At 46.1% G+C, this 15,074-nt stretch overlaps 1 protein-coding gene and 1 long non-coding RNA gene across 2 annotated transcripts in view; one reads left to right on the top strand and one right to left on the bottom strand.

The window, feature by feature from the left end:
- HS3ST2 (heparan sulfate-glucosamine 3-sulfotransferase 2) overlaps window positions 1-8,251 on the bottom strand; it is a 107,020-nt gene extending 98,769 nt beyond the window's left edge. The window contains exon 1 of the mRNA XM_001093356.5: window positions 7,318-8,251. Coding sequence (XP_001093356.3) covers window positions 7,318-7,802 — 485 coding nt within the window. The 5' untranslated portion in view covers window positions 7,803-8,251. The remainder of the gene's footprint in view (window positions 1-7,317) is intronic.
- On the top strand, window positions 7,587-14,294 carry LOC144338114 (uncharacterized). The gene is made up of 3 exons (XR_013411942.1): window positions 7,587-7,706; window positions 9,995-10,113; window positions 11,744-14,294. It is a non-coding gene; the product is annotated as an uncharacterized LOC144338114 (long non-coding RNA).
- Window positions 14,295-15,074: the final 780 nt, after the last annotated feature.

Raw genomic sequence — 15,074 nt, 5'->3', positions numbered from 1 at the left:
ATTTTTGTATTTTTAGTAGAGATGGGGTTTCACCATGTTGGCCAGGCTGGTCTCGAGCTCCTGACCTCAGGTGATCCACCCACCTCGGCCTCCCAAAGTGCTGGGATTACAGGCGTGAGCCACCACACCCAGTCGAATATCTTGTCTATTTTAAAATATATAAACTGAAGGGGAAAATGTGTTCTTTGTGATAAATTATAATTTTTAAATGGGTTATCTTAAGCAAAAAAATTAAGAAGGTCAGACAAGATGGCTGACACCTGTAATCCCAGCACTCTGGGAGGTCGAGGCAGGAGGATTGCTTGAGCCCTGGAGTTTGAGACCAGCCTGGGCAACAAAACAAGACCCTGTCTCTAACAAAGGATTTTAAAAAGTAACCAGGTGTGTTGGTGCATGCCTGTAGTCCTAGCTACTTGGGAGGCTGAGGTGGGAGGATCACTTGAGCCTGGGAGATTGAGGCTGCAGCGAGCCTTGATTGTGCCACTGCTTGATTCTCAAAAAAAAAATTTAAGAAAATAATAGTACAGGTTGTGCTGTGCTTCCGCAAATGTCATGAAGGTGGCACAAGAATGTCTGAAATCTGAAAAAATTCTCCCTCCCAAATAACTATGCCACCATTTGGAAGGCAGCGTGAGAGGTCCTTGAGCCTCCACCCAGATAGAGCAGACACTTCTGGCTTTCTCACGTGGGGAGTGTTCATGGTGGCTGGTGGCCATGGGCACTGAGGTGGAGCCATTGTCAGCTCCTCTGATTTGAAAGCTTAGGAAGACACCCAATGGACCCATGCCCAGGAAATCCATGTGGTGCTCGGGCTCCAGATCACCCAAGCCCAAACGTCTGTCTCATGTGCCCTGGAAAAGCATACTTAATAATAACTCCCCTGTCCCCTGTCTTCACCCTGTTCCCTTATCCCACTGAGAAAGCCACTGGGAGCATAGCATTGAACCAACAGCCCAGCAGTGTAGCTTGACAGGCAGCAATTACCTCAGAAGCACAAGGTCATTTCCCCTCCTGGGTGGCTTTTACCCACCTTGTCAAACTGCTTGTGAACTTCACAGTGCTTCAGCCCAGCCATGCAGCCCATTAGGAGAACAAAGTGGCAGCTGAGCCGGCCTACAGCAGCCTGGCACTGAGCCTGGCCAATGGAAAGCATTTGACAAATGAATGGATTAACCCGCACCGGAGTTAGCTCCAGTGGAGACAGTGAGTCCCACAGGTTTAGGTTGCCTGCGTGACTTATGAGTTCCCTTAAGGCTGACTCACTACCCCCCAAAGCCCCACCCCCCCATCACCTGCCCTGAGCCCTCACAGGTAGAGATGACCTCTCCTCAAGTCCTCCAGAGGATCTGATCAATAGGGAACTGTGTGCTCCCACCCCCTCCCCACCCACCCTGTCACTCAGTCATTCAGGAATGATTCATAGAGGTCTAACCAAAGAGAGGGAAGTTATTCTACAGCCCTGCACACCAGATACACAGAACATTACCAAAGCATTACCAAAGCATAAATGCAAGTAATAGCACCTGTTGGGCATTGACTCAGCTTCAAATCCGTTAGGGCCCTTTGGATGTGTCCCAGATATGTGTAAGGTACAGCAAGTGCCTCTGTACAGCAGGCCATGAAGGACATGCCCACCATCGCATCTTATCTCCTGTGAGCACTAGCCCCACACCTTCCCTAATTTCAGGATAGTTGCTTTCAGGGAGATGGCATGGGTAACATTCAAAAATACAAAATGAATTCAGCTCCTGGACCAATCAGAAGAGAGCCCTGCTGGCTACAGAGATGAAGCAGGGTCTAGTCACTGGCTCTTTGGAAGATCCAGAAAGTCCAGGTTAAGCTGGGGAAGCCAGGTCTTCCAGGCAGAGGGCATTTCGGGAATCAGTATGGAAACATCCTGTATCTCAATCTAAGACACCATCAATCATAAGATACATGCTAATTTCGGAGATGTTAAAGATGCTTCTCAGAATCTCTCAGTGGTATTTTCACATGTTCACATCCAAAACAGCCTTAACAATGTGTGTAGCTGGAAAGTACTGGGGCTGTGAGCATCTTCTCCACCTAAAATTCTCCTGTACCAAGTGATAGGGTTTGGCTGTGTCCCCACCCAAATCTCATCTTGAATTGTAGCTCCCATAATTCCCACATGTTGTGGGAGGGAGATAATTGAATCATGGTGGTTTCCCCCATACTGTTCTCATGATGGTGAATAAGTCTGATGAAATCTGATGATTTTTTATGGGGTTTCCCTTTTTGCTTGGCTCTCATTTCTCCCTTGCCTGCTGCCATGTAAGACATGACTTCCACCTTCTGCCATGATTGTGAGGCCTCCTCAACCACATGGAACTGTGAGTCCATTAAACCTCTTTTTCTTTATAAAGTACACAGTCTTGGGTATGTCTTTGTTTGCAGTGTGAAAATGGACTAATAGACCAAGGCTTTGGGGTAAGCCTGTTCTTCATTGCAACCTCTTGCCAGTCCTCAGCTCCAAGGGGAAGGGAAACCACCTCTTCAAAAAACTTCCTTGAGCAATGACAGTTCTCCTTGCCTGTTCTGAATGTTCCTCCGTGCCTGACAAGAACTGTACATTTGCTGGCACTAAATATTATATCTCCAGCATGCTACAAGGCTGACAGAGTGCTGCAAGACAAATGGGGGGGGGGTGGTTATAGACTCAATGGTTTCATTTAATCATAGTGTATGATGTTCGCCTGGACCAAGACAGGGAATTTCTGTATAAAGGCCTAAGTCTGCATAGATGCTGCAATTGTGCATGCAGGTGCATGTGTGTGGGTGTGCACACACATTCATCTGTGTGCATACCTAGCGAGCACAGATCAGTCTGTTTCATGTGTTGATCAATTTGTTAAAAGACTATAAAACTGTCTGCATTAACTACTTCATGCAGGAGGCCCCTTACTTTCTGCCTTTGATTTTATTTTTTTCTAAGGTTTTGCATTTCCAGAGAACTGGGCTTTGCAATTAGAACATGATTTCTTGATTAAAATGAACTGGAGATCTTATTCTGTGACTTTTATTCTCTTTCTTACTTAGACTGTTGCCTCTGGGGCAAATATTCTGTCTTCTTTGCTTTGCGCCATCCCCAGAACATCATCGATGCTGAACAAATAAATAACCAGAGTTGTGAAGTGAAGTCTGAAATTTATAGAATAGGCTCATCTATCAAAATTTGGACACCAGAACACAGAGTCAATTATCACGTATTAACTTGCTCTTGTTGGCATTTCAATGCGTTTAGAAAAGATACACTTCCTCCACACACATTCCCCTGCCATACCAAAACACTAGCAAAATTGAGAACACTTAAGACATAACTCAGCTTTCCCTATGACTCTAAAAACCACTACACACAGCAAAGCTTATATCTCCTTATAAAAGATGACCCTGAAGAGTCTATTTCACATCCAAACTTTCTTAGAATGGAGGGCATCCTAAAGATAACCTTAGATTTGGAAAAGCATTTTCACGTAGTCTTACTTGATTTTTATAAGGTTGCAAAGCACTTCAGGCATCATTCCCATTTCATAGGTGAGCAAACTGACACCCAGATATGTGAACTGACTTCCTGTTAACATGGAAGGAAGGAAGGAAAGAGAAAAGGAATAGAGGAAGGAAGAGAGGAAGGAAAGGAGGGGGAGAGGGAGGGAACAAGGAAGGAAGGAAAGAAGGGAGGGAGGGAGGAAAAGGAGAAGGGAACAGGGAGGGAGGGAAGGAAGGAAGGAACTGGGGAGGAGGGAAGGAAGGAGAAAGGGAAGGAAAGGGAAAGAATAAAGAGGAAAGTATGGAACTACCTTTATAGCAATTGATTAATTCTTCAGCCCGATTTAATAACAGCAGCAGGGTCAGAAACTAATATTTTAAATACTAACAGAATTAATAGTGATAACAGGGGTGTTGTAGTAATTAGTAGCAATAACAGTGTAACATTACTGCCTTATCTTTATATATCATAGACTTTTCCAGGGCAATTTCATGTACAGTTTTGCATTTATTCTTCACAACAAGTTTCTAGGATAGTTACTACAGGTCTCATTCTATGATGAGGAAGCTGAGACTTGGGAGAATCACCTTTCTTCAAATCATACAGCACCTAGGTGACTACCTCTGGTCTTCCAATAGTGGGTCCTGTCCTGGTTCCCTCGTCAGCCTGGTGTTGCTTTGCCCACCTGTCCAAGCAGCTAGGAGAGGCCACCCTGCAGCTCTTACCTCGGGGAGGAAATGTGGGTGGGGGAGAACCCAGGCCAGATACATAGTTGAGGTAAGCATCAGAGATGGCACTGCAGAAAGACAGCAAATTGGAAAGAACCCACTGCAGAAGGCTAGGTTTGGTGGTGGCCTGAACTGGACTGGTTCCCAAGAAGGGGATCAGGCTGAGGACAAGAAGGTGCAGACTCTGTCTCCTGGTGTCTCCAAATGATGGTGTCTCTCTGGCTACATCACCCGGCCTTCAGCTTTATCTCCATTTACCCACAGAAAGAAGCCCCTTCTTTGTGTTAAGGGTACAGCTTTTGATTTTTCCACTATCTGGATTTCAGCCTCCTGACCAGGAAGTTATCACCAGGGGCTTTGATGTGGGCCGATCGTACTAAGATCCACACTGCCTGCAACTTTGCAACACCCCCTTTGGAAAGCACAGTCCACTCCAATGGGCGCAAGGGTTCTTTGGCCATGTCTGCCCAGTGAACCCTGGCTTTATGATGGGAAGTTGTGAACTGACAAGGCAGTGGACAGAGAGGGGAATATCCTATCACCCACCGTACATAGCTCATGGACTTCAGGAAGAAAGTGAGAACGTGGGTTTTAAAGGATTCCGGAAATCCCCATGATTTCTGCAGTTAATGCATATGAGTTGGCCATAATAAAGAGAAATGTACATAAATGTTCTTTATATACAGAAAGATGTTCTGCAGGTTATGGAAACAGCATCCAAGTGGGGTAGTATTACCTTGCACAGAAATGGCAACCCACAAGCTAAACACTTGACTCTAGGGGTGTGGATTTGTAACTGAAAGAAGCACAAACCACACAGCCCTTTCCTGACACTGGAGCTTCCCAGCTTTCCTGGTCGAGCAAATGGGGAGAGGGCAATTACGATCAGAACTCTAGCATAATCTTTTAGAAATATAAAGTAGAGAAAGGTGGTAGAGGGGGAGAGGAGAGAGAAGCGGAGCTGTCAGCATGCTTGATGTTAAATAAAACCTACCAAGACTCAGCTGAGAATTTTAGCAGAATCCAAATGTGCTAAAAAAAAAAAAAAAAAAAAAAAAAAAAAAAAAAAAAAAAAAAGGCATGGCTCCCATCTCTAAGGTTCACAGTTAAGCTGGCTTAGAATCACACATGCCAAGGTTAAAAATAAAAAGCAGCCATCCCTGAATGACAAGGGCTCCGGGATGGAAGCCTGAGGTATGCTGTTTAGTGGTGGAAGGAAGAGAGGGGAGGGAGGAGAGTCTGGGTTCAGGGTATAGGTATTTATCGGAGGGCACACTATCTGAAAGCCAGATGCTCAGAATTTTGCTGTTTTGCACTTAAAAGGCACTTCACATTGGCAAAAGGTTTCATAACGATCTTCAGATTTTCCATCGAGGAAATGCTGGCCTGCATTCGAATGTCGTGGCTGACCCACTCCAGGCTCTGCTGTTCAATGTGTTTGCCTCCCCCATCCCGAGGTCTGGCTCAGACAGTGTCCACATGCACCTAGACGGGATGCCCATGAGTCATAGCTTGGAAAGCACAGCGGGCTATTGGCATTGCCACGAAGCCAGATCTGCCACTCTGTGCCACCCTACCCTATTAACCAGACATAACGGTGCTGGGGCCACCCACAGGCTGGTTAGCCCCTGCTTGGCTGCAATGGGGACAGACTATGTGTTGGCTTGCTAAGGACGTGCATGACCCACTCCTTGTCCCCACAACCACAACTATTGTGGGTCAGGGCTAACCTGCAAAGGTGCTAAATCAGGCCTGTGGTCCCCCTACTTTTGGTAAATCCAGGGCCCTCTGTTATAAGTCCAGTGGGGTCCTCTTTCTAATGAAGTTGTCCCTTGTCCAATATGCATATGACCTCTACTGCCTAAAGCTGTAGATAAAAATAGCAGATTTAGCCTCAGCTACTGTGTCAGCTACCATGTTACCCCTCCCCAACGTCATTACTATGCAGATGTTTCTAGAAAGTCTTCAAAGGGTCAGGTGAATGGTGAGAATTCTGTGACCTATGTGTTAACAGGGAGCCCAGACATTACATCCCCAAATGTGGGCCGATCCTACACTTCAGCACCATAGAGGGCTGGGGAGGCAGATGGGCATTGAGGAGTGGACGCTGCCATCTTACAGAAGCTTTGGTCTGTGCCTTGACACCCCCAGTGGGGATAATTCTCCTTCCTGGCATGCATGGGAAGCATAGACAGTCTATGCATGACCGGCTGCCCCTAGGACCCTCGCCAGCCTTCACCCACATGCCCACCTTCAAATTCCACATTTTGGCTGCTGGTTTAGAAGTATCACTTAACGTGAAGTGTCTTTTTTACACCTTTAAGGCACTTTAGAAAAGCCTTGGAAGGTATACAGGGCAAGAACTGTTTTCCTGCCCTTGGGATGGATGAGAAACTAAAGGCTGATAGAGTTTAAGAAACTTGCTCAAGAGTAAGTGACAGACCCAAGACTCGAATCCAGGGCTCTTTCCACTACTCCAAGACCACCTACCCAGGGCCAGATCTACTGGGGATCTCAGCCCCGGTACAGCAGCAAATACCTGGGTTTGAGATTGAGACTCCCTAAGGCATCTTTCTTACTGGAGACCTCTGGAGATGCACTGTCATTTGACCTGAACTCTGGGGATCTTTCCCAAACAGAGCCTTGCTGCAAGGAGTCTCTGAACTGCCTTCCCTTTTTCAGGGTCCTTCAGGTGCTGGGTACCAGCAAAGACCTACAGAGGGTCAGGATGGGGCCGTGTTCAGGCATCACAGGTCCTCGCCCGTCCCTTCCTTGAGCACCCTAAGGGCTGGTCACAGAGGGAGTTAGCCCTCCAGCTGGCACTTAGGTTTGACTGGAGATAATCCTTTTCCAACGACTCCAGTGACAACAGGGAACGCCCTCTGCAGTTCCAGAAACTGCCCATCTAGATTATCACTGGGAAGTTCTGGGTAAATTCTGCTATAGTCCCCCATGGCCCGACGTGTCAGCCTGAACCCATACAACGAGTCGGGTTAAAAGAAAAAGAAAACACAAGAGACGGATGAGTCTCCCGATGGAAGCGACCAGAGACCCGGCGCACGGAGCTGAGCTCCTGGTCCTTACCTGTACCAATCCAACCCGCGGCCGTAGTTCCTGTCAAAGAAGTGGGGCTCCGTGCCCAAGGCCCGCACGTCCGGGTGCACGCGGATAAACTCCAGCACGGCCCGGGTGCCCCCCTTCTTCACGCCCACAATGAGAGCTTGGGGCAGTCGCTTGGTACCCAGCTTGGGTGAGCCGGAGTGGTTGGAACCCGAGAGGCGAGGGGCGGGCACGGCGGCGGCGGCCGCGCTGGGAGCGCTGGGCTCGCTGGGCGTCGGCCCGGAGGGATCACAGGGGCGGGACTTCTGGAGAAGTTTCTGGCCGCCCGAGCTGGGGCCGCGGAGGCAGCGAGGCGCGCCCAGGAGGCGGCTCCGACCCAGGTCGTCGCAGCAGCACAGGAAGCTGTAACACAGGTAAGTGCAGGAGAGCGAGAGCGTGAAAGCGAAGAGCAGCCTGCGCGCCCTCCGCGGCTGAGGTGGCCCCGCGCGGCCCAGGACCCTATAGGCCATGGCTCCATGGGCCCGCGCCGGGGGTCATGGTTTCCGAGGGGGCACCGGCGGCGGAGCTGCTGTGGCCCTGCGGTCGCCTAGAGGGCTCGCGTGGCGCTGCCCCGGTCGCGCGGATCGGGCGTTGGGGGCGCCGTCTTCTCCGGGCGCTGCTGGCCGGGGTGCGCACCGTGCCCCGGGATCCCGGGAGCAGCTGCTCCTCGGGGAACAGGCGGTTGCATTTCCAGCATCTCCCGGTCCTAGACGATGGGACTCCGGGCAGCCTGGCGGCTCGGGCGCTCCCTGGCTCTTACGTGCGCCGGGTTCGGAGCGCGCCCAGCGCCCGAAGCCCCATTCCTGATCCTCGGAGCGCTGCGCACGAAACGCTCGGTGGCGGCGCGGCTGTGCGGGCTGGCAGGTGGACCGAACGGTGGCGCTGGAGCGGGCTGCGATCTGGTTCTTCGGGAAATGCCGAGCGGAGCGCGCTGCCGGCTCTATTTAAGGAGTCGCCTGACGTCAGCCGCGCGGGTCCCCCGAGCCCGCGCCGCGCCCGGGGACCTGGCCCGCCCCCTGCGCCCCCACTCTCTTACCCCTCCCAGAAACACAGGACGCGGGCGCTCCTCACGCAGGCCACTCCCTACAGAGCCCCAGGCCAGCTTTGGGGCGGTGAAGCGAAGGTGTCAAGGCATAGTACTCCTCTGGGAGGCTGGACAACCCTACCACGCGGGCCTCTCGACACCGAGGGACACGAACCCAGGTCGAGATCGCGTCGACATCCAGACCAGACAGACCCAGACGCAGACGCAGGCACCCTGCCCTGATGCGCGGTCCCACCACCCTGACTCGCACACGCACGCACAGGCACAGAAGAACACACGCCCTAGCTCGGACACACCCCCACACGGGGAGGAGAAGTCCCCTGACCTGGGCCCAGATACACCGACAGGGACACTGCCCCCCTCTCGACATCTCGCCAAATGGACACACACAGCCCGGAATCCGACACGGAGCGCACGCACGCCCAGGACTGGGACACGCGCTGTAGATGGGATGGGTGGAGGAGCCGAGCGTGAGTGAGATTCCGTGACTATTCACCCAAGCTTCTTAGCCCCCCGCACGCTGACTCACACTCCGGCGGCTTGCTCTGTCTCACACCTATGAGGCACGCGCGCACCCCAACCCATTATCACCCCACCTCTCCCCGGGCCTGCCCGGAGAGCGAGCCCCAGAGCGGCAGACTCCGCGCCAGGAGGGTTCCTCTCTTAGCAGCCGCCGCCTAGCGGTAGACTGCTCCCCGGGGAGCTGTCCAGGGTACTGGAGGGTCGCCGAGGGCTGAGTGCTCAGGGCTTCTTCACGCAGAGACACTAGGAGGAGGAAACAGAGTACAAGGAGAACGTATCCAGGAGCAATTCCACTTCGAATGATTCCTAAGTGAATGCCCACAGGACAGTTCTCGGTGACCATGTCCAGAACAGGCTTAAGTGACGATCTCCAGTACTTCCCTGAGGTACCACGCTGGTACCTTGGATCAGAACCCTGCATCAGAACAGGCCTAAATGGCCATGCAAGAACACAGCTGAGTTGTCCTTCAACAACAATGCCAATGCCAATTCACCATGTCTGGGCGTTCACAAAGTGACCCCACCACCACCCCCCCAGAGAATGTCTAGATGACCACCATCACCCCCACCCCAATCAGGTTACAACTGACTTCCTTCCTCAGGGCGTAAACTGATCATTAGGTTCTGTGGATCTTAGCCCAAACCAAAAAATAGTTTGTCCCCAAACCAGTCCCATCCCTAGAAACCTTAAACCAATTCTACTGCAGATAATAATAATAGCTACCAACTTTTTATCAAGCACCTAGCATGGGTTAACTGATTAAATATTCACCACAACCTATGAAGTTGTTACTATTACCCCCACATCACTTTGCTGTCTTAATTCTAATAGTAGCTAGCATTTACTGAGTGCTTGTTTTGTATGAGCTATGCACTAATACTTGACATGCATTACCTCATTTATCTTTGGAGGTAGGTATTATTGTAATTCCTAATTTACAGGCAGTGAAAAGAAGATTTTAACAAACATATACACAGCAACTGGCAGAGCTGGGATTAACCCAGGCAGTCTGACTCCAAGATTCAAGCTCTTAGTTACAGCACTTTGCAGCTTCCTCACTTCCTTTGACCATTATTCATATAATTCTATCCTAGGCTCCTCTCCTGGATGTGAGCTAATTTGTCTATGTCTCTTCCAAAATCTTGCACCTGGGACTGCATGAGGAATTTCAGATATGGATTGAAAAGTTCAACAGGACTCTCACCTCTCTTTTGTAAGTTCTATTTCTAGTAATGCCACCTAAAACTCCATCATCTTTTTATTGTAGCTATATCATACTGCTGATATCTCAAACTTGCAGCCAAGTAACATCTCTAAATGTTTCTTACAAGTGCTGCTGATTAAGGCACAGCTACCCCATACTGTGCTTGCACAGTGGGCCTTTTTGGACCCAATATGTAGGTCCTTATAGATTTGACTTGATTACATTTCATCTTGTCTCATCAGTTCACTGCTCCAGTTTTTGTCAAATGTCTATTTGAAGTCAAACCATGAGTTAGCTTTCATTTATTCAAAAAGAAAAAGTAGAAAGATTATATCCCAGCTTTACCCTTTATTCCAGGTGTACTTTGGGCAAATGGACCCCCTTTGAGCCTCAGTTTCCTCAGCTGTAAAATGGGAAGTTATGATCCACCTTAAAAGCCTCTCAAAGTTTAGATGTTGTGTAATTTTATGATTCCATTATCCAAAGCATGAACCACTCGCTTGGCATCATGTAATTTCCACAGTTGATCACAATTTAATTAATTCATCATTCTAATTGTTAATAAAAATGTCAAAACAAATATGCTGAAAGTTCTTCTCCTTTTGGATGGGGGGAAGTGTCTCACTCTGTTGACCATGCTAGCATGCAGTAGTGCAATCACAGCTCATGCTGCAGCCTCCACTTCCTGGGCTCAAGGGATCCTCCTGCCTCAATCTCCTGAGTAGCTAGGACTACAGACATGTGCCACCGCACCTAGCTAGTTTTTAAATTTTTTGTAGAGATGAAGTCTTACTGTGTTGCCCAAGCTGGTCTTGAACTCCTGAGTTCAAGTGATCCTCCTGCCTCAGCCTCCCAAAGTGCTAGAATTGCAGACATGAGCCATAATGCCTGGCCTGAAAGGAGCTCTTATATATACTTTGAACAATTATTCACATCATGAACCTGCTATTTTTGTATTCCATTGTTAAAATTACAAGGTTAAATGTGGAGTCTTCTGCTACGATGAGTACTATTTCCCTTAGAAAATAAAACATGAATATAATGATTTCTCATAATTCTGTGCTTGCTTTAATTTTTAAATAATTTTAAATCTTTGAACTGTGATATCCCTGGATACCCAAATATATGAAAGCCAGGAAGATTTTCCTCTTCAAATTTCCAATCAGAGTAATGACTGACTCGGATAGAATTTTTTACGAAGTGAGATTGTGGACATACCTGCCCATCTCCTATACTTTTATCTGTTTATAGTAGCAAACATGATTCTGCTTTAGGGGTATCAGGTAGGTTTATGTTGGGTTGTGTAGTTTGTCAATTAACACCCACTTAAGCAAGGTATGTGTTTATTTTTGTATCACATGAAAGTCCAGATGAAGGTAATTCAGGACTCATATGGAAGCCCCAAAGTGTTTGGGACCCAGGTTCCCTCTATCTTGTTACTCCACCATGCATTTCCTCCATTCTAAAGTCACCACATAGTCTACAATGACTTATTCATCTACAGCCATCATGTTCACATTCTGATCATCAGTAAATAAGTAAAGACATGCAATACCTCTTTAAGGACATTTCTTGGAAGTTGCCTGTATTATTTCCACTCATTTTCAATTTGACAGCATTTTATCATTTGTCTTTCTAGCTTCAAGAGATGCTTCAAAATGTAGTCTTGATTCTGGATGGCTATGTGCCTGGCTAACACTTTGAGATTTTGTTATCAAGAAAGAACTAAAGAATGGTTATGGAAGACAACTAGTAATCCTTACCATCCTGGACAAACAATATTCCATCTTTTTTTCCCATGTGGTTTGTATGGGTTGAACATAGTTCAAAGACAGGCATATGACACCTGACATCATCACTTTCTAATTATATTTCAAGGACTGAAAGTAACTCAAATCTTTGTAGTGAGAATAAACCACACAACTTTTGTTAAAACTATTGGAAAAGAGAAACTCTTCTTTTTCTGAGATGATGAATTAATCTAAAATAAGCCTGAAGCTTCCAATGGTCATCTCTACCATAAAGTGGAGAAACTGACAATGAAGCCAATGAAGAGGAGAGCAGAACTGACAGAGGGAGAATTAGATTCCTGATAATATCCTTTGAACCTCTGAATCTAGCCATGCTGAATGCATGGACCCTGGACTTTATAGCTCCAGTGATTAGCTATCTTTCTGTTAGCACTTGCAACTGAAAGAGTGCTGACTAATACAACAAACAAACAAAGAGTTGCTCCCTCAGTTGCAAGGAATAGGTACCATTTTAATAAAAAGTGGTGGGGGTGCTTATTTTGAAGGATATGCACATATCAGGACTACAGCCCTTCCAAATTTGAGACAGTCATAGGATCCAGTTACTTTCTTCAACTTCTCTCCCTTTCTTGTGTCTTATTTATTTTGCTTCTCATTCTTAACTGCCATTGCTCCTTGTTTATGAATCAGTAAGGGTTACAAGAAGAAAAAAAAAAGAGAGATTTGGGATATCTCATACAGGAAAGGAACTTTGGGGTAGCTCACAGAATTAAGAAGAAGGCTGGAGAACTGGGCTCAAATAGAATAGTAACCACAGAGCACATTACACTCTCTTTCTTTTCTTTTTCTGAGTCCATTTTTCTTTTGCATCAGCATTCCCTTGAATCTTCCTTCCCACGCTAATGCCCTGCATTCAAGACCTTGAATTTAAAATTATAAAACAAGGAAATTTTCTTCCCCTTCAGTCTTTGGGCCTAATCAAGCCTTGTTATTCAGTTTTATTTCAGTGTGTAAGCTTCAAAACTGTTCCCTAAAGCAGAGTTTTGCAAATATATGAGAAAATGTCCCAAAGATGGTGACTCCTATGAGGCGAAGGACACTGAAGTGGAGCCACATGGTCTGCAGGATCTGTGAGGTACAAAGCTTGCATCTGAATCAGAGGATGTGCATATATCTGCTACGTTTAGGAAAGAGGTTGAGAGTGAGAATAAGAGAAAATTTCAGTTGTGCTTCATTCTTTGGATAAAATCAGAGGATAAAAGCTCAAGGGGCTTCCAGATACTGCCTGTAGAAAGGATTCAAATCTAGAAGACCAGAGACCTGGTTGATTTTAAGAACTCTGTAAGATTCCAAACCCTTTGTTATTCTCCATGTGGGTGACTTCTGTTTTTGCCAATAATAATAGTAGGTACCATTTATTGAGCATTTACTCTGCACCATGGACTGGTGCATTTAGATGCATTACCTAATTTAATACTCTCAATAAACCAATAAAGTAGGCATTATTATTATTATCCCTATTTTATAAATAAGGAAAGTCTCAGGTAGGTTGAATTTCCATGTTTCTACAGATGTTACAGGCTGAGGGAGGGGGACATTAGTTCAAAAAAAAGCATTAATGCGGAGATCCAGGATCAGGTTTACTCATCTCATAATATTCCCATGGGTCAGTACTGTTTAGCACCTCCATCTCCTATGCTGCATTATTTAAACCACACAATCTTATCTCTCCCAGTCTTACCATCTTGCCTTCTTAATGCAACTGTGAACTCCTTAGGGGCAGGGACAAAATGACAAGTTCCGACTCAGTCTGGCTCTTCGAATTTGGGCTGCATATTCATGTTGGGACTTCTCCCTTGGTTTCTTTATACCCTTCCCCTTCTTTGATGGACCACTATTACCCACGTTGGGGCTTACAAGGAAGAACTAACATTTCATTTCCAAATATATCCAGCATGGATTATTTGTAATGGCAAAGGTGATACTAAGCCTGTTTACTTGAACAATAATATAGTAGGGCTGACATAGTAATGCACCCTCTCCTCTAATTTTCCTTTTATCTGGAAGCAGATAAAAATGACACTACTGAACCAGGGGTGACCACAATTGTTATCACTTTCCTAAAATACAGACCTTAATGGTATATGATGGAATAAATGGAAGAATATCTAGCTATAGAGAACAATATAGGGACATATCTTTATTGTTTTGTACTGATTTTTTTTGTTTCCCTTTAACATTTTTGTTCTATAGGTAATATATCCTCAGTGTAGAAACAATGAAAATACTGGTAAGAAAAAGGTCGTCTAAATCATAACATGCAGAAATAACTATTTCTAATATTTTATTTCCATCCTTCCAATTATAAGTGTATTTGTATGTTTGTTTGCTTATGGTTCAGTCCATGCCTACTGTTTTGTAAAGTTTTGATTTTTTCAACTTTGTAATAGTGTGACTCTATTCTATGCCATTAAATACGGACTTAGGTAATAATGAGCCTAGTACTTTTAGAAAGAGAAAATAACTTTATACTGAAAATGCTAGATGTAAGGATGGTGTGAGTCTGCAGCTACTATGAATGGAGAAAACCTAACCTGCATGTGAATTAACTCAGTACAGAAGTAAGCAGAGTGACAGTGAAAAGCTGAGTCTTGATAATAATGCTTCAATCCCTGGATCCAGCTTTGCCTAAAGCTCTCTCTTTAAGGGGCAGTAAAGCAGAGTGGTTAGGAGTGCAGTCTCTGGAAGCAGACTGCCTGGGTTCAAATCTTGGCTCTGCTACTAGGTTTTAACAGGGTATTAATAGTCATGCACTTAGAACACAGCCTGGCTAACATTAGCCATTATCATGCTGAAAACTTTTCAATTACAACCATCAATAATTTTTTTTGGCTTAAGCCATTTTGATTGATACAGATATGTACTTTTCAATTAGATATATATCTTTCAACCAACTTGAAAATTTTATTGAAAACAAAATAAAATCACTTTGTGTTCTCAGTAATCACTTAAGACCCTTCTTGCTTTGAATCCAATGTATCTCCTTGATATTTTAAATGTTTCTAAGGAAGAAACCAAATATCCTCTCCGCACATAGCTTATGGCAGGTGTTCAATAAGTGCTTCCTGGATAAATAGACAGATAATACCTTCAAACACCCCTTTGCCTGAAGGACAACAATTTTAGCCATGAGGACATGGTACAACTTATCTTAAAGGA

Source organism: Macaca mulatta, chromosome 20 (assembly GCF_049350105.2).
Source record: "Macaca mulatta isolate MMU2019108-1 chromosome 20, T2T-MMU8v2.0, whole genome shotgun sequence".
NCBI classification, from domain to species: Eukaryota; Metazoa; Chordata; class Mammalia; order Primates; family Cercopithecidae; genus Macaca; species Macaca mulatta.
The sequence above is the reverse complement of the archived record's forward strand: the minus strand, read 5'-3'. Positions and strand labels throughout refer to the sequence as shown.